The sequence below is a fragment of the Phocoena sinus genome, chromosome 19 (genome assembly GCF_008692025.1).
Source record: "Phocoena sinus isolate mPhoSin1 chromosome 19, mPhoSin1.pri, whole genome shotgun sequence".
Lineage (NCBI taxonomy): Eukaryota > Metazoa > Chordata > Mammalia > Artiodactyla > Phocoenidae > Phocoena > Phocoena sinus.
The window spans coordinates 30,150,652-30,174,493 of record NC_045781.1 but is presented as its reverse complement, the minus strand read 5'-3'; the positions used below and the strand labels follow the sequence as shown (position 1 = coordinate 30,174,493).

Genomic DNA, 23,842 nt, shown 5'->3' with positions numbered 1-23,842 from the left:
CGGTCTTCATCCAAAGAAGGTGATGCGTATATGGTGGGATTGAAATGGAGTCCTCTACTATGAGCTCCTTCCAGAAAACCAAACGATTAATTCCAACAAGTACTGCTCCCATTTACACCCACTGAAAGCAGCGCTCAATGAAAAGCGTCTGGAATTAGTCAATAGAAAACGCAAAATCTTCCATCAGGATAATGCAAGACTGCATGTTGTTTTATGACCAGGCAAAAACTGTTACAGCTTGGCTGGGAAGTTCTGATTCATCCGCCATATTCACCAGACATTGCACCTTCGGATTTCCATTTATTTCGGTCCTTACAAAATTCTCTTAATGGAAAAAATTTCAGTTCCCTGGAAGACTGTAAAAGGCACCTGGAACAGTTCTTTGCTCAAAAAGATAAGTTTTAGGAAGATGGAATTATGAAGTTGCCTGAAAAATGGCAGAAGGTAGTGGAACAAAAGGGTGAATACGTTGCTCAATAAAGTTCTTGATGAAAATGAAAAATGTGTCTTATTTTTACTTAAAAACCGAAGGCACTTTTTGGCGATCCCAGTAGTATGAACTTATTGACTCTCAGTAAGCCCAAGTACAATAAAAGTACAATTCTTAATGTTGATGATTCTAAAGATGTGCCTTGCTAATTAACATACTTAAACAATGAACTTAAGCTGACTTTAATACTAGATATTAATTTAATACTTAATATTCCTCAGATCATGTGAACTTGAAATTTATTTAGCTTAATTTCTCTTGTATTTAGAAATGTTTGATTTGTAAGTGCTTACTTTAAGCCAATTAAATAGAGCTCATTTACAAATTAACCTCAGCAATATTATCCAAAGACAAAGACACGTAATGAGACATCCGTATATCCAGACAGACACAGAGAGCTCATAGTTTCTGCTTGAGGTTAAAAATGCCTCTTTAGGGCTTCCCTGGTGGCGCAGTGGTTGCGAGTCCGCCTGCCGATGCAGGGGACGCGGGTTCGTGCCCCGGTCCGGGAAGATCCCACATGCCGCGGAGCGGCTGGGCCCGTGAGCCATGGCCGCTGAGCCTGCGCGTCCGGAGCCTGTGCTCCGCAACGGGAGAGGCCGCAGCGGTGAGAGGCCCGCGTATCGCAAAAAAAAAAAAAAAAAAAAAAGCCTCTTTGCCTTTTTTTCTTCCTTGGTTTGAGGTTCTGTTGCAGCAAAAATAGAAATGAAGTTTCCCTTCTCCTGAGAACAAGGAAAATAAAGGGAACAGTGAACAGGCTAGAGAAGAAACATAATCTGGCCTGAAAGAGTGAATCACTCCTAGTTTTTTGTTTTTTTGTTCCGTTACTAGCATCTGTAGTTTCTGTAACTAGATTTGTACTTCACAAAGCTAACCTATTACTCTTTAAGACTATGTGAATTACATCTTGCACTCCCGTGTAGTAAATCACCCCTTGTAGGATTTGCATTTCAGAAAAAAAGTCGCAGGCGGATAAGGCAGAGACAAACGGACCCAATTATCCGACTGCCTGACGCCAGCTGTGACTGTTTTGAAATAATGCGGGAAGAATAAGAATGCAAGACCTTCACTACTTTGATCCTTATCATATACCCCCGGACTGCAGCCCCACATATAAAATCTTCTCCGATTCCCGAAGGAGGGTGGGGGGCACAGTCCTTGAGGCGCTAGCCTGCTGTGTCTTCCCTTGTGCCTGGCAGAAAAATCACGCCATCTCTCTCTTCCTCCAAAATCTCTGGCTCCGAATTTCTGTTTGGCATCGGTGCACAGAGAAGCCGAGATTTCGTCCACAAAATGGGGGCTCCTCCGTGATCTGCTCGCAGGCAGGCGGCTCCGCAGTGCCCCTCGGCTTGATCGGAAGCTTGGGGATCTCTCTCCACGCCCTTCAGGAGAGCGGAGGGTTCGAGGATATCCCCAAGTCCAGATCGCCAGGGACTCCCTGCCCCAGGGCTGTGCCCCGATCACACCCGGCCCGCCCACTCGGCTGCGGAACTCCGAGGCTGCGACAGAGAACACGGGAGAGGCTGACCCAGCAGCTGCCAGGCTTCTTTTGCCTTAAGGACACCTTCTCTTCTCTTGCCCGTGCCGGCCTGGACTTCCACTCTGAGAAAACACTAAATATTGGAGGATCAGAAAGAGGGCATACGGAGGTCGCGACACACCCCGTCAGCACCTACGGTGAGTCTCCGGTAGTGCACTCCGGGACCTTTGACCGTCCCCCCCGTAGGGGAACTCGGTTCCAATTTGGGGGATTTTCCTGCAAAGAGAAATCCTGATGTGGAATTCTCCCTGCAAAGGTAGATTCTGATGTAAGGCGCCGCTTTGGGGTAACCATCCAGGTCGAGTGGGACTCGGAAGTCACGTTCGGGCAGGTCTCTGCCATATGTTTCTCTTTTTTCTTTTTGAGCATCCCTTTGCTGCTTCCTTTTATGGTTTACGTTTATGTGTGACTTCCAGCTGACGAGGTGAAGGTTTATGTTTTGATTTGAGCGCGCTAACATCTAACGTCTGTTACCAACTGCTCTAGACAAAATGGGAAGCGCATCCTCTAAGGTTCCACCCTCATCTGGGAACATTTAGGGAAAATCTTAAATGACTGGTCGACCTGTAGCTATGATCCAATGACAAAGAAAAATGGCCTGAAAATGGGTCTCCTACAATTAGATCTTTATTGCCACAGGATGGGGAAAATGGACTGAGGTTCCCTTATGTTCAGGACTTTGTGTCCCCCCCTTTTTTTTTTTTTTTTTGCGGTACGCGGGCCTCTCACTGCTGTGGCCTCTCCCATTGTGGAGCACAGGCTCCGGACGCGCAGGCTCAGCGGCCATGGCTCACGGGCCCAGCCGCTCCGCGGCATGTGGGATCTTCCCGGACCGGGGCTCGAACCCGTGTCCCCTGCATCGGCAGGTGGACTCTCAACCACTGCGCCACCAGGGAAGCCCGAGAAAGATCATTTTTGACAGTACGGCCACAGTATTCTTTAGACTCTGGAGAAAACTGGTTAAAATAAAACTTTTCTTAAAATTGCAAAGCCAGTTCTTTTTGCATGTGCAATTAGAAAAGGCTAGCTTGTTAAAATACTTTTCTTCAAAATTCTGATCCTGAGAGAACAAAAATATGCCTAGGAGGAAGCTTGAAGTTAACTCTTATCGTGTCCTTGAGTTACAAACACAGCCCACTTTGCTTAAGAGTTCAGCCTTGGGTTAATAAGTAGAACTTCAAGCCAAAAAATAAAAGAGGCAAAGAGACATTTTAAATCTCAAGTGGAAACTATGAGATCTCTGTCTGTCTGGATATGGATATATGTGTATGTCTCAGTACGTGTTTTTGGATAATATTGCTGAGGTTAATTTGTAAAGGACCTCTATTTCATTGGCTTTAAAGAAAAGTAAGCACTTACAAATCAAACAATTCTAAATATAAGAAAATATAAATTTCAGGTTCATGTGAACTGGGAATATTAAATATTAATATTTAATTAATATTAAAGCAATACCTGTATTAACAAATATTCAATTAATAATTAAATAATCAGTTAAATATTAAATTAATATTAAATTAATACCTGGTATTAATGTTTAATTTTGTTGATCTAATTAACCTGAACATGTCTTTAGAGCCATCAACATTAAGTATAATACTTTTATTGTGCCTAGGTTTAATATAAACTAAATAAGATCTTATTATATCTGCTACAAATTTGTCAGCAATGAAAATAACTCGATGTGAAGACACTTTTAAGAAGAAAAACTGCAAATGAGATAAGAACTTTGGGTGAATTTTTAGGAATAATTATGTTTTAGGAATATTTACTTAAGCATGATCTCTCCAGATATTCAACAACTTGAAAATTTAGAGTTGTGCTAAATTAAGTTAAAGGATGGAAGTTTATTAAACAGTAATTACTGAACATTGGCTTCCTTTTACAGAGAAACAAAAGGTTTAGAACTATTAAAAAATGTGTTTGGTGCCACACTGAGATATTTTCTATAAGGAAGCACATTCTTCAAAAATCATTATTTGGATGTATGTTTACACATCTACAGAGTGCTGACATAAAGGACAGTTCATGGTTGCTTAAGGAAAGTAGGAAGTGGTTTTTAGTAAGGAAGGTATGAGGAATGGAATTGCATTTTATTAAGGGAAAAGGAAGTAGGTCTGATTTACAGGTGGCTGTTTCTGATTGGGAAAATAAAGTGATGGATACAGAAAGTGATAAAGAAGGTTTGCAGAATGTGGACCCTTAGAAAAGAGTTTTATACATGGTACAAGTTTTCTTAAGATGCTGAACTGCCTTGGATGACAGATTTCAAGCTTGCTTATTTATTTATTTATTCATTCATTCATTCATTTATTTTTGGCTGCATTGGGTCTCTGTTGCTGCACGCAGGCCCTCTCTAGTTGCGGCCGGCGGGGGCCACTTTTCATTGCGGTACGTGGGCCTCTCATTGCAGTGACCTCTCCTGTTGTGGAGCACAGGCTCCAGGAGTGCAGGCTTCAGTAGTTGTGGCGCACAGGCTTAGTTGCTCCGCGGCATGTGGGATTTTCCCGGACCTGGGCTCGAACCTGTGTCCCCTGCATTGGCAGGCGGACTCCCAACCATTGTGCCACCGGGGAAGTCCCATGCTTCTTTACCTTTTAAGTCATCCGTTTGATATTTGCCTTTAAAATCTTTTATCGAGGGCTTCTCTGGTGGCGCAGTGGTTGAGAGTCCGCCTGCCGATGCAGGGGACATGGGTTCGTGCCCCGGTCCAGGAAGATCCCACATGCCACGGAGCGGCTGGGCCCGTGAGCCATGGCCACTGAGCCTGCGCGTCTGGAGCCTGTGCTCCGCAACGGGAGAGGCCACAGCAGTGACAGGCCTGCGTACCGCAAAAAAAAAAAAAATCTTTTATCGTTACTTTGGCTAAGTGAATAACTACTGTTTCCCAGTGACGTATGATCTTATCTGACTGTTCTAAACGCTTTTGATTTTTTTCATAAAACTTCCCAAATCAAATGTAATGAAGTTTCTTTGACCTCTAGGTAACTTTGGGGTGCTTCAAATGGCCCCTGAAACATCCCAAAGAGAGAGATTACACTAATTAGGTTCATTTGGTATGTTAAAAGTATGTGGGAAGTATTGGCAAATGTGTAATAAATCTTCTTAGGTTATATTGTATGGTAATTGTTACTAATATAGATAGTCTAGAAATTATATGGAGTTTCAAAAAAATTCTGCTATGTCCCGGTAAAATGTTATCAGTCATAATTCTAGTTATTATCTTAAGTGTCATATAGTCACAACAGTAACCAAGTTACCTTGTTAATTACATTGTAATCAGATTTTAAATTTGCCTTAAGTCTTTTGTCTCTAGAGACACAGTTTCACTCTGATCCCTTTGCAAAAATGCTTCCTCTTCAAGAAGATTTATAAAGGACTTTTGGATAAATACAAGTTTCTGACTTTCAGACCATAATGCCAAATTGGATATAAAGAAGCTCTTCTCCTCAAGCTACTTATGGTTTACAACAATTTGGTGATTTACATTTATGGGTAAAATTAAAACATGTATCTTCTCTATCTGCTCCCTCCAGAGACTAGAAACTCTTAGGTCCCCAGCAGCGTTATCAGATAAATTAGGAAGGCTACCTCACTAACAGGTATAGAAATCTCATGGTATTTTCGGGACCTTGAAAAGGGAGGAATTCACTTACATCTGGTAAGCAAAATCTGTGACAAGCCCTTGGTGTGACTTCCCTGAGAGGTCTTTTAAAAGTTCAGTCTGAGACTCCTTATAAAAGTTTCAGCAAGCAAAAAGCCTATATGATCAATTACAGTTATATAAATCATCAGGCCAAGTTTATTGATACCAGACTAAAATTTGGTTCTCTTTCTCTGTTTAGAGAACAAAGTTTTCTTGGAATGCTGCTTTAATAACAGACTATGTAAATTTCTTTGCCTTTACGTGATTTACATTTGCTTTTAAAATCTTTTGTTACTTTGGTAAAGTAAATAAGTATTATTTCACAGTGATCTATAAAGATTATGATGGCACACGTAGATAAAGTTCACTCTGCTTCTACAAAAATTGACCCCTCATTGTCAGACTTTTGCCATCCTGATGTCCTGAAAAACATGACAACAGTCTACGCCTAAATCAGGGAATTAAAAATGTGTAAACAATAGCTGTCAATCAAACAGTCAGGGCTATGGAAAATCCAAGACGGCTGCTTGGCTTTTTCCGGCTCCCTAACAAACCTCATTTTTTATTTGATGGTATAAAGCCTTCCCTGGCTGCAAGGTTAATGCCCTCACAGTGAAGAAAAAAAATTATGTTTTACTGAATATTAAATTCTAGTTTTGTTAATTGAGGTCTGTGTTTACCAAGACTCACTTCCCAGATAGTTCCTTGCTGTTATGTTATATTGCTAAGAAGTTTAATTGAATTATTAAAGGCCACTCTAAGTTTGTTTCTCAAGCTGATCTCAGTAATCTATCTTTGGATGAAGATCAGATGCCCCACGACCGACAACCAGAGGATTATACATACTGGAAAAGACATAACTTAAAGGACTATCTCCAAACTGGATGGAAGGACCCTTATCTGGTACTCTTAACTAGCTCGTACACAGTAAAACTAAAGGGAATTAATGCTTGGATTAATTTCCACTCACAAAGGGCCCCTGCACTGGACTGGCCTATAGAGAGGGCAGCTGACCTCAAAATCACCTTAAAACAATGCTCAAACAGCGGAGAAACTACACTCACACCAGGATGAGAAAAAGACCACATCAGAAGTAGACAGCTTACCCAAGATCCTGGACCTGACTCATACGCCCATTTATAATGTTCTCTTGACTTCTTGGACCTTTGCATATGAATCAAATGTTTTTCTATCATAGGCATGATCCTATGCTAGTTTTAAAAAATCAATCCAGTTGTTGGGTTTGTGGGCAATTACCTATGTCTAGTACTTCTGGGTTACCTGAGTGGATTTCTCCACTCCAAGGCTCTAATTGGTTGACTCTTAAGAAATTAATCTTAAAAGGAAAATTACAGTCATGTTCAGGGCACTATTGGTATTACTAGATAAGATCCCCTCACCTGACCCATTAATAATACCTGCTCTGACCCTGACCATAAATATGAATTTTCCTCTATTACTCAAAGTTCAATCGGAGCAACAAGCAAAATTTCAGCCAAGGAATAAAACCTCCCACCATCATGGGATGGATTTATGTAGTTAACACCAGGCTACGGTAACTTAAGGTTAAAGGCTTCTCTATGTTGGGAACAATTAAATCATACTAAGGATAATCATTCTAGTAACACTAGCAAGCTGGGCTGAGTACCTTATGGACAATATGCCAATATATAATTTCCCTGAAGAACAGGGATTAGTATAGAACAGACTAAGTCAAGACAACCTGGGATATACTGGGCTGCACCTAATGGAAGTTCTTGGCTGAATTCTTACCTAGGACTTTATTAATACTGCCAGCTATGCTATTTGTATTTTGCCTATTTCAAAAAAATGATTGTTTCTTACGTTACCAAATGGGTGACTGAGCCTCTGATAAAGTGAGGATATATAGTTCCACGGGAGATCAAATGATTACCATAACCTAACTCTAGATATGAGAAGAAGCAACAAGAGGGAATCTCCTGGACCATAAGAGACTAGGAAGACAGGTGGTCCAGAGACTTCTGGATACGAGTAAAGGCCTAGTCCAGTAATAGCACATGGAGTGGCCTACTAGCAAAATCTTTGCCAGACCTGGGAAAGAGCGTTCCTAGCACCGTGGGACAAAATGGTCAGGAAATGCCCCAAACCATGGTTGAAATTATGACCATAAAGGGGCCCTGCCGACTGAAAACTGACACTTGCCATCTCCTTCTACAAGGATTAAATCATGAGCTTCTGTAGCTGGTGACCTTCAACACCCTCTACAAGGAGTTCAGGGTGGAGATCTTAAATGAGGCACTGTGTGCTCTGGGAAAAACAGACAAGGACAGGCTTTCAGATAGTTAAACACTTTCAGGAGAAGATTTTATGAGCCCCAAGTCTTGCATCTTCTCATACCTAGAGAAACACTGACATCATTAACAGGGACACTAAGGTGTTATTTTAGGCAAGTCCTTTTATTGCTAAGAACTTGAGTTTTCTGAGCTGTGTTAGATTTGGGATGTTACCAGCCATTCTCAAAAGAACGTCTGCTGGCAGCTGGTAACTGCAACCTTACTTCTTAAAGGTCTCCTCTGGTAACTACTACACTTTTAGATGAAAAACCTTCTTTAGATCATATGTTAACAAAAAGAGAAAACACATATGTAGTGACCAGTAGCTCCTGTTACTTATATGTTAATACCACATCAAAGGTTAAAACCTATTTTGATGAAACTAGGTAACCGGCTACCTAGCTACAAGTCTCCCCAAAGCGCCAGGCCTAGACTGGGTTTCAGACTTATTCTCCTAAAAAGAAATGAGATCTATTTTGTCTATTAACGTTTAGGTTGTCACTCCCCCAAATACTTCTAATAGGGTCTGTTACACCTACATCAATCACACTGGCTAATAGAAGAGGACATGAAATTATATATATGACTATACCAAATGGCTCCATTCCTTTAGACAGGGTAACCCAAATGCTGATTCTATCTAGACCAGGATCAAAATTACCACCGAGCATAACATGGCTCTTAGTCCTGCTTGGGACCCCGGCTACAATAATTCTTTTACTAATCTTTGGCCTCTGTTTTTTTTTTAAACTACCTGTTAAGTTCTGTCTCTTCCAGATTACAATAGGTTCACATCAAGATGATGATGCAAAGATTCCAGCCATTTCTCAGAACAGATCCTGCCAAAACAACAACAGAAGTCACCCCGGGGCCCTTAATAAGACAGGGTGAGAGCTCCGTAACCCCAACTGGGTAGGGTCTACGAGCCCCTTGCCAGCCTAAAGAAGCTACAGAAGACACCGTCGTCCCTTATCCTCCCAATGAAGATTTCTTGGGGTTCACGCCTCTCAGGGGGGGATATAAAATAGGAGATAGATGGGCCCCTGGGCCAGATAGCTGGTGTTTGTCAAGTGGAGCAAAATTGAAGTTTTGTCCTCAGCCAGACAAGAATGATGCCTGTTTCCCTCCCTCCGTTGATATGGAGGGAATGAACTAGCAGTGGGGAATTTGTTGCAGCAAAAATAGAAGTGAAGTTTTCTCCCTCCTGAGAACAAGGGAACAGTGAACAGGCTAGAGAAGAAACATGACCTGGCCTGAAAGGTTAATCACTCCTAGTTTTTTTTTGTTTTTTTTTAACTGTTACTAATCTGTAGTTTCTGTAACTAGATTTGTACTTCACAAAGCTAACCTATTACTCTTTAACACTCTGTGAATTACACTCCCTTGTAGTAAATCACCCCTTGTAGGATTTGCATTCCAGAAACAAGGTCGCAGGCGGATAAGGCAGAGACAAACGGACCCAATTACCCGACTGCCTGACCAGCTGTGACTGTTTTGAAATGATGCCGGAAGAAGAATGCAAGACCTTCACTACTTTGATCCTTATCATATACCCCCGGACTGCAGCCCCACATATAAAATCTTCTCCGATTCCCGAAGGAGGGTGTGGGGCACAGTCCTTGAGGCACTAGCCTGCTGTGTCTTCCCTTGTGCCTGGAAGAAAAAAATCAAGCCATCTCTCTCTTCCTCCAAAATCTCTGGCTCCGAATTCCTGTTCAGCATCAGTGCACAGAGAAGCCGAGATTTTGGCAACAGTTCTACTTATTAACTCAAGACTTAAGTCTCAGGCAAAGAGGGCTGCGTTTATATTTCAAGGACATGTAAAAGTTAACCTCAAGCTTTCTCCTAGGCATATTTTTGTTCTCACAGGGTCAGAATTCTGAAAAAAAGTATTTTATCAAACCAGCTTTCTCTAACTGCATATGCAAAAAGAAACAGTTTTGGAATAAAAAAACTTCATCTTGGCCATTTTTCTCCAGAGTCTAAAGAACACTGTGGCCATGCAGTGTTAAAAAAAAAAAAAAAAAAAAACTTTGGGCTTCCCTGGTGGCACAGTGGTTGAGAATCTGCCTGCTAGTGCAGGGGACACGGGTTTGAGCCCTGGTCTGGGAGGATCCCACATGCCGCGGAGCAACTGGGCCCGTGAGCCACAACTACTGAGCCTGCGCGTCTGGAGCCTGTGCTCCGCAACAGGAGAGGCTGCGATACTGAGAGGCCCGCGCACCGCGATAAAGAGTGGCCCCTGCTTGCCACAACTAGAGAAAGCCCTCGCACAGAAACGAAGACTCAACACAGAAAAAATAAATAAATTAATTAATAAACTCCTACCCCCAACATCTTCTAAACAAACAAACAAAAAAACAACTTCTTTCTCTTTCTAGGAGCATACTAAAAATCACCCAGTTTTCTAAAATACACCCTAGGGAACAAGTACAAGATGGAATAGAGCTCTCATTACCCATTTTCCTTTTAGACATAGGCTTATAGCTGTAAGTTGGTCATTCGACCATAATCCTTCCCAAGGGACTTTCAGACGGAATTGAAACGGCACCTCCCATGTTTAAAAGCAGACAAACGACAAAGGAACAACAAAGGAACCAAACCCAACAAGGCCAGCTAAACAAACAGGGACCTTTCAAAACTCAAAAGAGAACAAAAGGGAACAACTTCCCCGGGTTCTCTGGTCTCACTCAACCGTGACCTCCATACCATTGGTGCCACAAACAACCCGTAAAAGGCTGGAAGTTTCACAACCTTCCTTAAAAGTACGGAATCAAGGATCTCGGTGTGCACACCAGGGGACTTACCCAAATGGCCAAGGTGTCTCGACTCTTCCAAAATCTGTTTCCTTTTCCTCCAAGAAGGTTCAAGTTGCAGGGGACCACGTCCTATCTGGGGAGAGAGACCGGAGTTCCCCAGAGCTAAATGGGGCTCCGGCCGCTGCTTGGACAGCCCCTCGCTCTCTTCCCGGAAGGCAGCCCTCTTGCCGGCGTGGGCTCCAAGTGCAACCTGGGGCGGGGGCGGGCCCTCGGGGCGGGGGCGGGCCCTCCCCGCTCTGACAGTGTTCCATCGGGCTTGGGTAGGGGATGAACACCACCCCACTGTGGAGCCGAGGTGCCTCTGGCTGGCTCAGCCAATTTGTAACCGAAAATTTGGTCCCTGTCCCCGATGCCAAATGAGAATAACGAGGGCAAGGTTTTGAGGATAAAGGAAGGGAAAATTTCTTAATGTGCCAGCAAATAAGGAGGGTAACAGACTAAGATCTTGAAAACTACCGTCCTACTCTCTGAAAGAGGGCAGGTCTATTTAAGGAGAATTTTGAGGGTGGGGATCGCAAGACTATGTGACTGAGACCTCGCTGGGCTGGAGCCACTTCTTTTGATACTTCCGTGATTCATGGACATTGTGGTGGTCTGCCTCCGGTCAAGGCAGACCAGACTGACTGTTTTTCTGCTGACTGCTTGATCCTACACACCTGTGATTCAGGATTAAAAAGAAATAGCCAAACAGGCTAGAGCCTATCAGCATAGTTAGCAGAGAGAAGCAGCATATGTACATTATTTGAATTAAAACATGAGTTAAAAGAGAAGGTCAGTTGTTACAATTTTAACTCTATAGTTGGCTACAAGCAGACATAGCTGCCAGCTCAGCCAGTTAGAGGTGCCTCTGTAAATGCCAACCCAGGTCAGTCTGTCCTCACCTGCAAGACCTGCGTCCCGAATCCCCATAACATGAGCCCAAGGGAGTCATTGATCTCACCCCATAGGACAGAGAAGCCCTTTATCTATGGCCACTCAGACCATGGTGCTTTTCACAAGGGCCCCTGCCATTGTCAGCAGATGATGGAATTCAGGTGAGGAAGCCACGAAAGGGAGGTAATGACCAGTGTCTTCCCAATATCCTTCTCATCCTCTTCCTAAGATCCTCTTCCTGATTCTGTCCAGAGAAGCAATGTATCCAGTTACACAGTCTTTCTCCCACCCCAGACTCTCTTACAGCTAAAGTTGCCAGGTTACATGAATCTGGCCAATGAGATGTAGATGGACATCCAGGTGGGTTTCTGGGAAATCTACTCTTCTTCAGAGTCAAGAGGCACAGATTCAGCAGGCCTCTGCCCTTTGCTCTTTCTCTTTATTTCCCTTCTTCCTGCCTGAAAGGTGGGCAAGATGTCAGCAGGTGGATTAGCCATTTTTCTCCATGACTGTGAGAACCGCATGCTGTAGATGGTAGAACAGGAAGCTAGAAGGAGTCCAAATCCTTGATGACTTTCTTAAGCATCACCAGAGGCATCCTGGGCTTCTGGGCATGTCCAGGAGGAGATCCTCGCTAAAGTCCTTCTCCAGAACCAGGGACACTTCTCCTTTTTCTTCCTCCTGAAGAACACTCTTCTCTCTGACTCATTGCCTATTTGTTACAAGAAAATGAGAAAAACTCATTGTTAAGAGACCATGGTTAGATTTCAGTTACATGCAGCCACTTATCATCCTAACGCATATGAGTATAATATTTTTGCTTTTTGATAGTGAGTCCAGATGGACATAAGAACCAGAAAGCATGGGATTGGGGTGTGTATGGAGAAAGCCAGCAAAGATATTTTCCTTGAGATACAGGAGAGGTCTGTTCAAGATGAAATCTCTTACTTTGTGATCTAGGGCAAGTCGTTTGCTTCCTAGCATCATGTAGGCAAATTATATTTATATATAAATGTATATAGATTTAAGTGCATGCATATATAACATATGTATATAAAGTATGTATATGTGTACAAATTATAAATGTGTATACATATAAATAAATTTATTTTCATATCTAGTACTTATTTGTAATTGAAGAGGGTGTTGGAACTAGTTGAGGACCCATGCCCCTACCAGCTGGACCATGGTATGCCTGGATGGCTGGGGACCAAGGAATATGCACATCAGAGTGGTTAGAAGCACAGACTGCAGCCGGACTTCCTGGCTTCAAATCACAGTCCCACCAGCTAGTGAGTTGTCTCTTCTCTTTGTGTCTCCATTTTCCCCACTTACAAACGGGGATAATAATACTACCTCATCGACTCATTAAGAGGATTCAAAGAGTTGCAATTTGTAAAGCACCGGGAATAGTAACTGCGGCAGGATAAGCTGATGTGCTTGTTAATTGAATGTCAGCCCAGTGCATTGGCCTTGTCCAAGGTGCTGATGCTCCTAAGGTCTCAGTCCTCCTGGGAACCATGGCCTGTGAGACCTGGATGGCCCCATTTTCTATTTTAACAAAGCCAGCCAGGTACTGCTTGTGCCGTGCTCCCTCCCAATCCCCAAACTCCGGTGGGGAGCTCTATACATTTAATTGCTTACCTAAAAATTCTAGTCTTGGCTCTGACACTCCCTGATCTGATTCTGCAGCTCACTTGAAATGCCAGAGTGGCAATGTCCTTCCTTATCTGTGAAGTGAGTTTGCCTCATTTATCGGCCCTGCCCTCTCACTCCTCTCCATTGATAGGTTATTGTTACTATCCAGTGACTGGAGATGGGAGTCAGGGGTCAATGGCAACTATCAGGGAAGTCTGGGGCGCCGTGGTGCAAGAACAGAAATGTAGCAAGAACCTGGGAATGGACTCAGGGTGGGCAGTAGGCAGGTACCCTGTTGTTGGCCTGACCACGGCCTTCAGGTCTGCCCCAGGCTCACCATTGCCAGAAGCTGGGTTTTTGCTTCAGGCCTCTCCTCTTCTGACTCCACATCTTCCTGTCCTAGGCTGAGACTCTGCACTGGAGCCTGAAGCTGCAGTAGGTGGGGTGGCTGCTCCCTCTATATTCTTTGCTGTAGAAACAATCAACCGTGCCTCAAGGGTATGTTCCGGCCATGACCCCTGCTGGGCGTCCTCTGGGGACAGAGATGGTTTCCCTTGATTTCCTATGGCCCAACCCCTTACCTTCATGCCCTGCTAGGGGCCCAGCTCAGCCCCTCCCAGGCCTGATGACAAGCCAGTAGCTAATAAGAAAGACATCAGAAGCCAATCACTTGCCAGCTCTTTCAGGAGCCTCTGGTTACCACACTTCTGTCTCCAGCTCTTCTGGGTCATAGCTGAGGTCAGGGCCTCCCTGAAACATGGCCCAGCTGAGGGAGCATCTCCCTTGCCAGCAGCCTAATGGGGACTGACAGCGGAGGGCTTGTGAGGCAGCCAGGTCCTGCAGGAGGTTGGCTGCTGCCTGGCAAGGCTTGTGGAGGCTGGTATTTCCGAAGCTGGAACTTCCTGCCCAGTGGTCACATGCACTCAGGCCCAAGGAGACTCAGATTTGGCTACTCAGACCCCAATTCAAACCTCTGGGGCAGTTTCCTAAGGAGGGGACAAGGGAACAGAGACATTGTTTCGGCTACATAAAAACACAGTAGTAGCTGGGTTGCCTTTGAAATGGGCAAAGATGGGTGAGAAGGAGAAGAAATAGATCAGCATTATGTAACTGACATGTACTAAACATATAACAACAAGCTGTGTAAGCTAGCACTATTCTGAATCCAATATTAATATTTAATCCTACCTATGATCCCATGAGGTGGTGGGGTCATTGTCATTCCCATGGATCGATGATAAATGAGGCAAAGTGAGGTTAAGTAACTTGCCCAAGTCTTCACACAATTGAGTGATGGAACCAGGATTTGGATCCAGGCAATGTGGCCCCAGAGAGGTTGGTCTTAAGTGTTCATCATCTTTATTCGATCCTGCTGACCTTCTTGGCAGTGTTATTCCCACTCTTCAGAAGCTAGAGAGACTCAGATTTTACATAACTTGTCCAGGTTTCCACAGGAGTAAGTAGTAGAGTTGGTATTCAAACCCAGGTCTAATCTGGCTCAAAACCTTTGTTCTTTTCACTAATCCAGGGCAAACCACAGACCTCAGGCCAAATCCAGCTCACTACCTGTCTTGTAAATAAAGCTACTTTTATGCTACAACAGGAGAGGAGTACTTCTGGCAGAGACCTTTACAGAAAATGTTTGCTGAAACCTACACTAAAAACGTAGAATGGGTGAAAAGCAGCAACTCCCACTTCTGTCTATCAGCAGCTGCCTAGAAAGGTAGTCATTCACATTTTAGTATGAATTCACCAATCATATCTGTGGTCACTCCCTAAGAGTATATCAGAGAGTCAAAAACAGAAGGGGGGACTTCCCTGGTGGTCCAGTGGTTAAGACTCTGCCCTTCCACTGCAGGAGGCATGGGGTTCCATCCCAAGTCAGGGAACTAAGATCCTGTATGCCACGCAGTGCGGCCAAAACGCCCCCCAAACAAACAAAAAAACAAAAAACAGAAGGGACTTTACAGAATCACCTAATCCAACCTTTTCATTTTACCAATTGGAAAACTAAGGTTTAATAACTGTTGCCAGGAAAACAGATGAGATATTGGATCTGGGGTGGATTAAAATGAAAAGTCAACATAATGCAGGGTGATGGAGATTTAGAAATGAACTCTGTTGTCATACTGATTTCATCTGGGGTGAGGACAGAGAGAGATGCCATGTACTATCGGAAGAAAGAGGCCCCCAAAGGTAATATATACCAGTGAGTCTTCAACATTTGAGAATCTGATGAATGTATCAATTCTCTCTTCCGGAAAGGTAGACATAAACTCATGCACACAAAAATTTGCGTTTCATTTCAGAAGGTTCTGTTATTTCTGGAGCCTATCCATGAACACTTAGTGTTAATAACCCCTGACCCGTTGCACAGATGAACAAATTGAGGCCCAGGGAGAGACTCCACATATCAGGGCCTTTTGGAAGGAGATAAAAATGAAGCTCTACCTCTCCAAACATAGGACAGGAGTGCTATTAAAACTGGGACATTTCAAAAGCCCACCAGTTTCTTAAAGTGAAGCCCACCTGTGAGGCTTCTCCAACTACATTTGTCAGCCTAGGGGACAGAATGGCAGCCAGCCCCCCGGAAGAGCTGCCCTTTCCCCCTCTGCTCCAGGCTACCTCCTCTACTCCTGCAGGGCCCCTTATTAAATGTTGGCAGGCGTGAGGGGAGGGCTGGAAGCAATGCGGCTGCCTTTTGTTTGATTCATTATAATAAACACTAACTCCAATTCTGGAGGTAAAATTTAAATGACCAGATGATAATACCCCCTCTGGGATGTCTGCCCAACTCCAACTCGACAAGCCAAACTCACCCCGACATCTTTGGCATAAACGTATTTGACTCTCCCAATGCTGCTGTGCAAGGTTGGGTTCATGGCTATCCAAAAAAAAAAAAAAAAAAAATTCCATAAGCTCCAAATGGAAGGGACCTTAGAGGTATGCAACCCCCTCTCACACCCCTACCTGACACTGAGTTCCCTCTACAACCTCCCTAAGAGACATCACTGGGGTGCTCACTACTTCTGGCACTATCCCATTCTCTGTTTGGCCTCAGTTCAGCCCTCAGGCTCACCACCCACTCCCTGACGGCCTTTACACACTTGAAGACAGAATTGTTGGTTGTCAATACCTCCCTTATATTGGTGTCACTGTCTATCTGCTTACTTGCATGTTTGGGTGAAAGGTGGGCCACTATGGCCAGAAGCTCTACTTTACTAGCTGGAGGCTGATCATAGAAGACCCATTGGACTTAATTTGTAGCATTTTACCTTCATGCCAGAAAGAATTCCACTACCAGATACATGGCACAGGAAATATCCTTTATTATTCTGTACACTTAATTTTCCATGAAGAGAACAGCTTTTAAAATAAGTGCACACACCAGATATAGAAATATGCATGACATTGGAACAGTCCATGACACAGGGCACCACTGAAAGAGTCCTTATTTACATAAAAGTGGAGAAACAGAGGGATGAGGGCGGGAACCCCAAAAGCTACTTCACATTCACCGGAATTTTGGTGACTTCTATGATCGCAGCTATAGCCATGCTGCACATCGCAGAGCTGTGGATTTTGGGACTCATAAGAGCATGACAACTTACCCTCAAATTCCGCAAAACAAAAGGGTTGGATTTATTTTTTAAAATACCAAGTGTTTCTGGCATCAGTTGAAGAAATATTGTTGAAAGAGGAACTACTGAATGTCCAGAAAAATCATAGTTCTGATATGTCTCTGCTCAGTAGTAGGTTATTGGTCACTAGATCATTCTGGAAAGTCCTACAGTAAACCGTGTGCTTCCTTCATTGTAAATTTACAACAATAACATTGTTACGGAGACAGGAAATTTTTTTTACTGGATGGGACCTTTGATCTCTGATCCAACCCTTGCTTTTACAGACAGAGAACTCTGAAGCCCACAGAGGTGGAGCCCCTCTCCCCAGGTGACCCAGTAAGACAGCCGTAGACCCAGGTCCGTGCAACTCTAAATGCTGTGCTGTTTCCCCCACGCCACACTCCCTCTCTGTTCTTCTCCCTTCCATGGCTTTCAAAGGAAATAAAGAAATGAAATGAGCTCAGTGGGCTTCTTACTAAGAAATGATATCTTTGGTAAGAATGTTTGGTCTCACATTAATGGGATCATTTGGCAAGAGACTGGCTCCCACCTGGGCCGGAAACCCTCTGAGAATTAAGGCAGCTTTTGGGACCTTTATTTGGCACGAAATTTGGCAAGAGTTGGCAGATCCCCTTCTCCTCTGTCTCATTCGCATCTAGAATGAAGACCGACTCACAGGTATGCACTAAATGATATAATTAGACATTGAGTAGATGTTAACGGGATGGTATTAAACAGATATTTTTACACTTCATGGAAAATAATAATTCCTTAAAAAATCTGGTAAAGTATCAAAAGTGCTCTATACAGTACACAGGAGCACCCTTATCCCGGGTAACCTCTACTATCAAAAAAAAGGCCTCAAATAAGAAGTCAAACATTACTTATGATAAAGCCCATGCTCCCTCTCCATCGAGTGTGGGTGAAAGGTGAACCCAGAAGGTCTGCCAGCACCTCCTCGAAAATGTCCATGGGTGCCCCGGGTCCCCCCATCTCCAGAGCCCCTCCCCAGGCTCGGGAGCCAACTTCCCCCACAAGGCAGCACCACTGGGTTGGTTGGTGTTGGTTCAGGTAGCACCGCATCTCTGATTCGCCTTCGGACAAATGTCTGGAGGCAGAAGGGCCACGCGCAGATGGCAAAGAGCAAACGTCAGGCTCTCTCTGAAGGGTGCCCCTGATACACAGGCTTTTCTGACTCATTTCTGCCAAGTAGACTCAGCTTTTCACAAGCCACTGTTCCCTAGAGTGATTATTTTCATCAAAGGAGAGCAGCTAAATCATTTCCTCTCTAGCAACCAGCTAGAGGAGGAGAATAAATGACATCCCCCCACCCCCCCTTCTTCCAACACATTGTTCTTTTGCTAAGAAATATGCCTTGGCCACTTGACTGGATGGATTTTTGTTTATGTTTAATGACAGCCCTGGGTGGGTTGAACCATATTGTGCTGGGAATTTCAAAGTGCTCTCAGCTGAGAGTCAGGGGCTCTGACTTGAGGGTCCAACTGGATCCCTTAGTAGCTGGGGAACCTTGAGCAAGAATGACTGAAATGCTGGACCTTGGTTTTCTCACCTGCAGAATGGGGACACAGGAGCCAGCCCTGCAGTACTTGCTGGGCGGATGGGAGTAAACGTGGATGAAAGTGCTTTGTTAAAAACAAACAAACAAGCTGCCACACCTAGGGAGGAATTACCCTTCAGGGGCGGATTCAGTCACTTGTGAGGCCAAATTCCATCAGTGACGGTCACCTTGCTCTCATTCCCAGACCCCTACCTGTTTGTTCCACTCTGTTAGATGCTCCCAGGCCCCCTCTTTTTCAGGGTCCAAGACACCTGCCACTTGGGCTGTCTCAGATTTTGAACTGAACTTTTCATATGGAAAGATCCAAGGTCTCCTGATTTTCCTACTTTTCTTTAAAGAATGACATAAGGACCCTGTCCCTGGGAGAAAACCACCGCCCTGCCCCCAGCCAGCCCATCTTCCACAGACTGCATGATTGATAGATTAGGCTCAGTGACACCCCACTTTCCCCAAAGCACCTTTTGGATGTGTGTCACCCTCTACTCCCAGTGGAAATGATGTGGCCTTTTTTTTTTTTGCCCAAGATTCTGCAACAGGGGCTCCCACAGTCAGGACAATAACCCACAACTCTAGATTGCCAATGAGAGCGTAAGAAACTCAGACCATATGTTAAAAAAAAAAAAAAATCCAAATGGATGCCACCGACTTACCAACTACAAATCGCTTCTCTGAATGAGCTGAGACTAGCCACCAGCACCACCAGAGGGCACCACTTATAAGTTTGTATCAGAAATCAACCTGAAATTCTCTACAACCGCCAACCTGCTCCGTCAATTGAGACTATTCTCCCCTCAACCTGAGTGACCGGGGTGCTATATGCTTGGTTCCATGCTGCCCTCCGTGGTGCAAAGTACGGCCCATGAGGAGAGACAAAGGGAGTTTTCAGGGCCCACTTCCCATCACTTGAGACTTCTGGTCCAGGCTGGGTGGGATTCCCAGGGACAGGCTTTGCAGGTGTCTGTGAACAATACAGAAACAGACAGCCTGTCGGGCTGCCCTTGGACACCCACCTGGCCCCGTGAGGACAGCAGAGGATCCCATAGCGGAGACACGCAGCTGGCCTTGCTGGGTTCCTGTCCTGAGTCCCCCAGGAAGGTCTCAGGAGCCACAGGTAGGTTCCTGAGCTCCGTGCATCTGACAGAGCGAGACCCGCATGTGGTCTCTACAGACTTGTCTGCTTCTTCTGCAGAAGCCACTCACTGTGACACCCATAGCTCTGGACCCTCTGAGCGCCAGAAACCAGAAGAATATTCCAGAACACACACCAATCAAACCCAGGTCAACCAGAGTAAAAACTAACTATGAAGATTTCTGCTCACGACCCCCCAGAGCTTCTATCCACGGACTTCATAACAGCGACAAATATCCCCAAGCTCCCCAACCAAGGTCCAAACAACAGAGCACTGACAGGGGCAGACGAGAGAGGCAAGATCTCTGTACCTCCCAAACTCGGCTGGGCTTTTTATTTGTGTTTTGGTTTTACAGTGTCCGACCAAAAAGCAACATCCTCTGTCTGATCTGGTGGACTGAGGATTTCTTCTGCGGCCCAAAGTACCAGCAAACGAGGTGGGGAGTCCTTCCCGAGCCCGTGGACGTCAGCTCGGGCCGGTTCCCACACTGGGTGAGACTTCCTCAAAACTAAAGAGGTTCGACGGAAGTCATTTTTCCTGTTCCCTCCTCTCCTCCTCTCCCACAAGGCTTACCAATCCAAGCTCACAGCCCTCAGGCCAGGTGAACAGAAAGTGAACGAAAACCAGGTCACTAAATCAGTTGTAACTTGGAAAAGAGGAAGAGGGGGGTCGGAGAGGAATCCCCAGACAGTGTCTGGGGTGGTAGGAAACCTTTGACCTGAACGTTGGTGCAGCAGGGTTCCTCCTCGGGGTCAGATTCAGATGGCCAGCCAGTGTTCCAACTGCAGAGGAAGATGGCAAGGCTGTTAGGCCAGGGCCAGGGCAGGCAGGGACTGAGGGACAAGGGCCAGGGAGAAGGGCAGTAAGACACATGGAGGGGCAGAAAACACAGCTGTTTCCTTCAAAGACCCGCAGAACACGCAGGCCAATCCCCTAATTGTCACGGGCACCCAGAAAGGGCAAAGGAGCCTTCACAAAGTCACACAGTAAGTCTGAAGCAGGGGGGCTCACCGGGACCCTCCTGGCTCCCCAACCCCCATATTTTACAGGGGAAAAGGGTAGGACTCAGGTCAACACGTTATTGATGTACCTACAGCGCTTCCTTCAAGATAAGAAATCCTCAGCCTAATTTGGGGATACTCCGTGGTCATAACTCAAAGAGGGAGAACCGAGTTTAGGAAAGTCTGGGCATTTGGTATCTCAGGACCAAGGAGTGGAGGGGCAGGCGACAGCTGGTAGAAGGCAGAAGACAGGCCCCTCTCCTCCGGTTCGTAACATCACAACCCCAGGGGCTATAGCCCACAGCTGCTCTGGGTTTTCTGGAGTGTGGTGTGTGGTCTTGCCTCCGATAGCACAGCAGGGAGCAGTAGGGCCCCCGCCCCGTGGCCCCCATCAAAATGGTACAAGCTGCACCTACTTGGAACTGCCTGACGTCCCTCTGGGCCACCAGGTGATGCTCGTTCTCTGGGGTGATGCCATAGGCCAGTCTCTGTGAAAGGATGGAGAAGGGGAGGAGGGCTCAGCTTGGCCCAGGGACACCCTTCCAGCAGCCCAGAGGACACCACACATCAGGGCCACCTGCTATTTGGCCCTGAAGTCTCACATGGACAGCAGGAGAGGTTCGTACAAGACACTCCCCACCCTGGTTAGTTCACTTTGAGACATTCATCCAGTGAATGTTTATTGAGTCAATGACGGTAGTCACACACTAGCCTAGGCCCTGGGGATTCAGAGCTGAAGGTCACCCACACATTTTGCTTTGGGAGAGCTTACAGCTCATGGAAGGGGCTGACACTGAACAGAAACACACACAGGCAGTTTTACAACCACGACTGGAGTCAGTGCTGCAGAGGACAAGTTCAGAACACAATGAGAACTCAGTGATGGGACCTCAGCCCTGCCTGGGGATTGGAGCCGCCTCCTTGGGCTGTAGACACAGGGTGGACTCAGGGAATGCGTCTGGAATCAATGTCTGATCACTAGAGGGGGATCCCAAAGTGTAGAGAATAAAAAGCTCAAAGCAGGTCCTGGTTCCACATCCGGGATGAGCTCACAGAACATGGATCCTCCCAGTGACCCAGAGGTTCCTGGACTTTGGGATTTCATGGACAGGAAACATGTCACAGGGGGAGGGGGTCCCAGCCCTGCCTGGGACCCTCTGCCCTAAGTTCCTGTACAGCTCACTCCTTTATGTCCTCCTGTATCTTTCTGTCCCCTCACGAGAACATGAGCTCCGGGGAGTGTGTCTAGTGCTGGGGATTCTGCCTGCCCCGTACAGATTCTCAGTAAATATCTGTGAAGGGAGTGGATAAAGGAATGAAGGGATGAGATCTTTATAAGTAAGGACATGAGGAAATGACTATCACCATTATTTATAAAAGAAAGGGCATTTAACAACCAAACTATAGGAAAGACATAATTTTAGTTAAAACGCAGATCATGCGTATATGTATCTGCAATGCACACAGGTCAGAGAAGAAAATGTATTTTGGAAATCTCTGGTTTAGGCTGATCAGGTATCAGGTTCACAATAGAAGCAGGTGAAAGCCAAGATACAAGGTCACGGTGAGTTTGGATGGGGAGAGTGGGGGACATCTGGGGACATGACAAACCTTAGGAGGTGGGACACAGGAGTGGGCACAGTTAATGCAGATTAACTGCTCTTTAGGGGACTGGAGGGCTGAGCTCCTCACATAAACAACGGTAGGAACAGAGTGGGAGCACACGGTGCATATGACGTCCAACACGATAGCCGGTGCCGCGTGGTGACCATCGACCGTGTGCCAGGCCCTGCGCTAAGCACTTCCTTTCACCTTTCAAGGTCTGTGTGATTACCCCAGGTTACAAATGTGGAACCTGAGGCTTGGGGGTAAATAACGTGGCCAACGTGGCGGGTCCGTCTGACTCTAGATTCCGTGTCCTTCTGTCTCCCTCTCTCACCCCAGCGGGAATGACTCGGGATGCCCCCTCCCGTGCTGTCCCCCACCCTCCCCCAGGCTCGGCCCAGAGCTCACCTCGCGAAGGGAGCCCCGCGTGCTGAGGAACTTGTAGACGACGTAGGCGGGCACCAGGACCATGGAGGAGCCCGCGATGCCCCACCCGACCCAGTTGGCCCAGAGTGGGAAGATGTAGTCATCGTAGGTGAGCGGCTTGAAATTGATGATGCTCACGACCACCACAAACTGGGGGGAAGGGACAGAAGGAAGAGGGAGAGAGACAGGGAGAGGGGAGAGAGAGGGAAGGAGGCGGGAGAGAGGGAGAGATGCAGAGAGGGACCAGAGGGAAGTGAGGGCCAGCGTGTGAGATGGATGCAGGAATGGAGAAGATAAGGAAGGAGGGAGATCGAGAGAGAGAGAAGGAAGAATCCAAGTAAGGAAGGATAACAAAAAGGAGACAAAGAAACAGGAGCAATACAAAGAGAAGAAGACTAGAAAGGTGACCTTGGAACTGAGTGGTGGCACAGACAGCCCCCGGCCCAGACCTGGCCCCAGGCTGGCGACCCCTCTCATGTGCAGCCTCCTGGGAATCAACAGGGCGGAGCGTCCTGAGCATCTGTCTGCGTGACCAGGGCCCTGCATCCCAACCTCCTCCCCCTAGAAGCAAAGATCCCCACCCCCACCCTCACTCCAGACACACAGCACCCCTCACCCGAGGATGCCCAACCACGCACTACACACCAGGAGGAACGCAGGGCTGACAAACTTCCAGCAGAGTCTCCAGTACAGGCCCGGCTTGAACCCCATCATCTGCTGGATGTCGTTGCTGAACCTGTCCACACCTGCGCACACACAGGGCAGGCCCATCACAGCGGCCCCTGCAGAACCTGGGGCCACCCCTGCTGCCTTCCCAAGAGGGTCTGTCCCCAGGTGGACAGCAGAACAGTATCTCCTAAGACAGGGATACCCTGGCACTTAGGAGACCTGGGGACAGGCACTTGGCTGGTTCAGAACAGGGGAGAGAACACACTCAGGGGTAGCATCCCCTGGTAGGTGCCGCCCCAATTCCTTTTTCAGAGGGAAAACCAGGGCTCGGGGAGGGGAGGAGACTTGGCCCTGGTTACACAGCCAGGGTGGCCTGACTCCAAAGCCCAGCTCTTTCCTCCCGCTCCCTCTCTCTTAAAACAATGATGGCTGTGTATATAGAGCTTTCTCCGACTTTAATCTGGTAGAAGAGACCAGACTCTTTCCAA

General features: G+C 46.1%; 3 protein-coding genes across 25 annotated transcripts in view; 1 reads left to right on the top strand and 2 right to left on the bottom strand.

Moving 5' to 3' along the window:
• LOC116744139 (liver carboxylesterase-like) overlaps positions 1–11,776 on the bottom strand; it is a 66,099-nt gene extending 54,323 nt beyond the window's left edge. Inside the window, exons 1-2 of the mRNA XM_032613498.1 lie at positions 11,692–11,776; positions 10,799–10,883 (exon numbers count right to left, since the gene is read on the bottom strand). Coding sequence (XP_032469389.1) covers positions 10,799–10,883; positions 11,692–11,724 — 118 coding nt within the window. The 5' untranslated portion in view covers positions 11,725–11,776. The remainder of the gene's footprint in view (positions 1–10,798; positions 10,884–11,691) is intronic.
• Positions 1,510–17,301, top strand: LOC116744144. Of its 2 annotated transcripts, none has more exons than XM_032613507.1 (2): positions 1,510–2,167; positions 9,412–10,044. In XM_032613507.1, the coding sequence occupies exons 1-2, from the start codon at positions 1,546–1,548 to the stop codon at positions 9,468–9,470; spliced, it is 681 nt and encodes a 226-aa protein (XP_032469398.1). In that variant the 5' UTR covers positions 1,510–1,545; the 3' UTR covers positions 9,471–10,044. The 2 variants fall into 2 exon arrangements, 1 of the variants encoding a protein (XP_032469398.1); XR_004346975.1 differs by lacking the exon at positions 9,412–10,044 and adding an exon at positions 17,229–17,301 and having other exon boundaries at positions 2,084–2,167.
• A 1,741-nt stretch (positions 17,302–19,042) lies between these two features.
• The window catches only part of SLC6A2 (solute carrier family 6 member 2), a 70,457-nt gene continuing 65,657 nt past the window's right edge, over positions 19,043–23,842 (bottom strand). For 19 of the 22 annotated variants that reach the window (XR_004346963.1, XR_004346962.1, XR_004346959.1 and 16 more), the window contains 3 exons: positions 23,331–23,431; positions 22,668–23,172; positions 21,071–21,142 (listed from right to left, as the gene is read on the bottom strand). Coding sequence is in view for 3 of the 22 variants with exons in the window: in XM_032613493.1 (XP_032469384.1) it covers positions 20,412–20,435; positions 21,071–21,142; positions 22,668–22,835; positions 23,331–23,431 (365 nt within the window). In the remaining 19 variants the exon portion in view is untranslated. Of the gene's footprint in view, positions 20,436–21,070; positions 21,143–22,667; positions 23,173–23,330; positions 23,432–23,842 lie in introns of those variants that run through there. The other 3 variants (XM_032613493.1, XM_032613495.1, XM_032613492.1) reach the window with 1 other exon arrangement.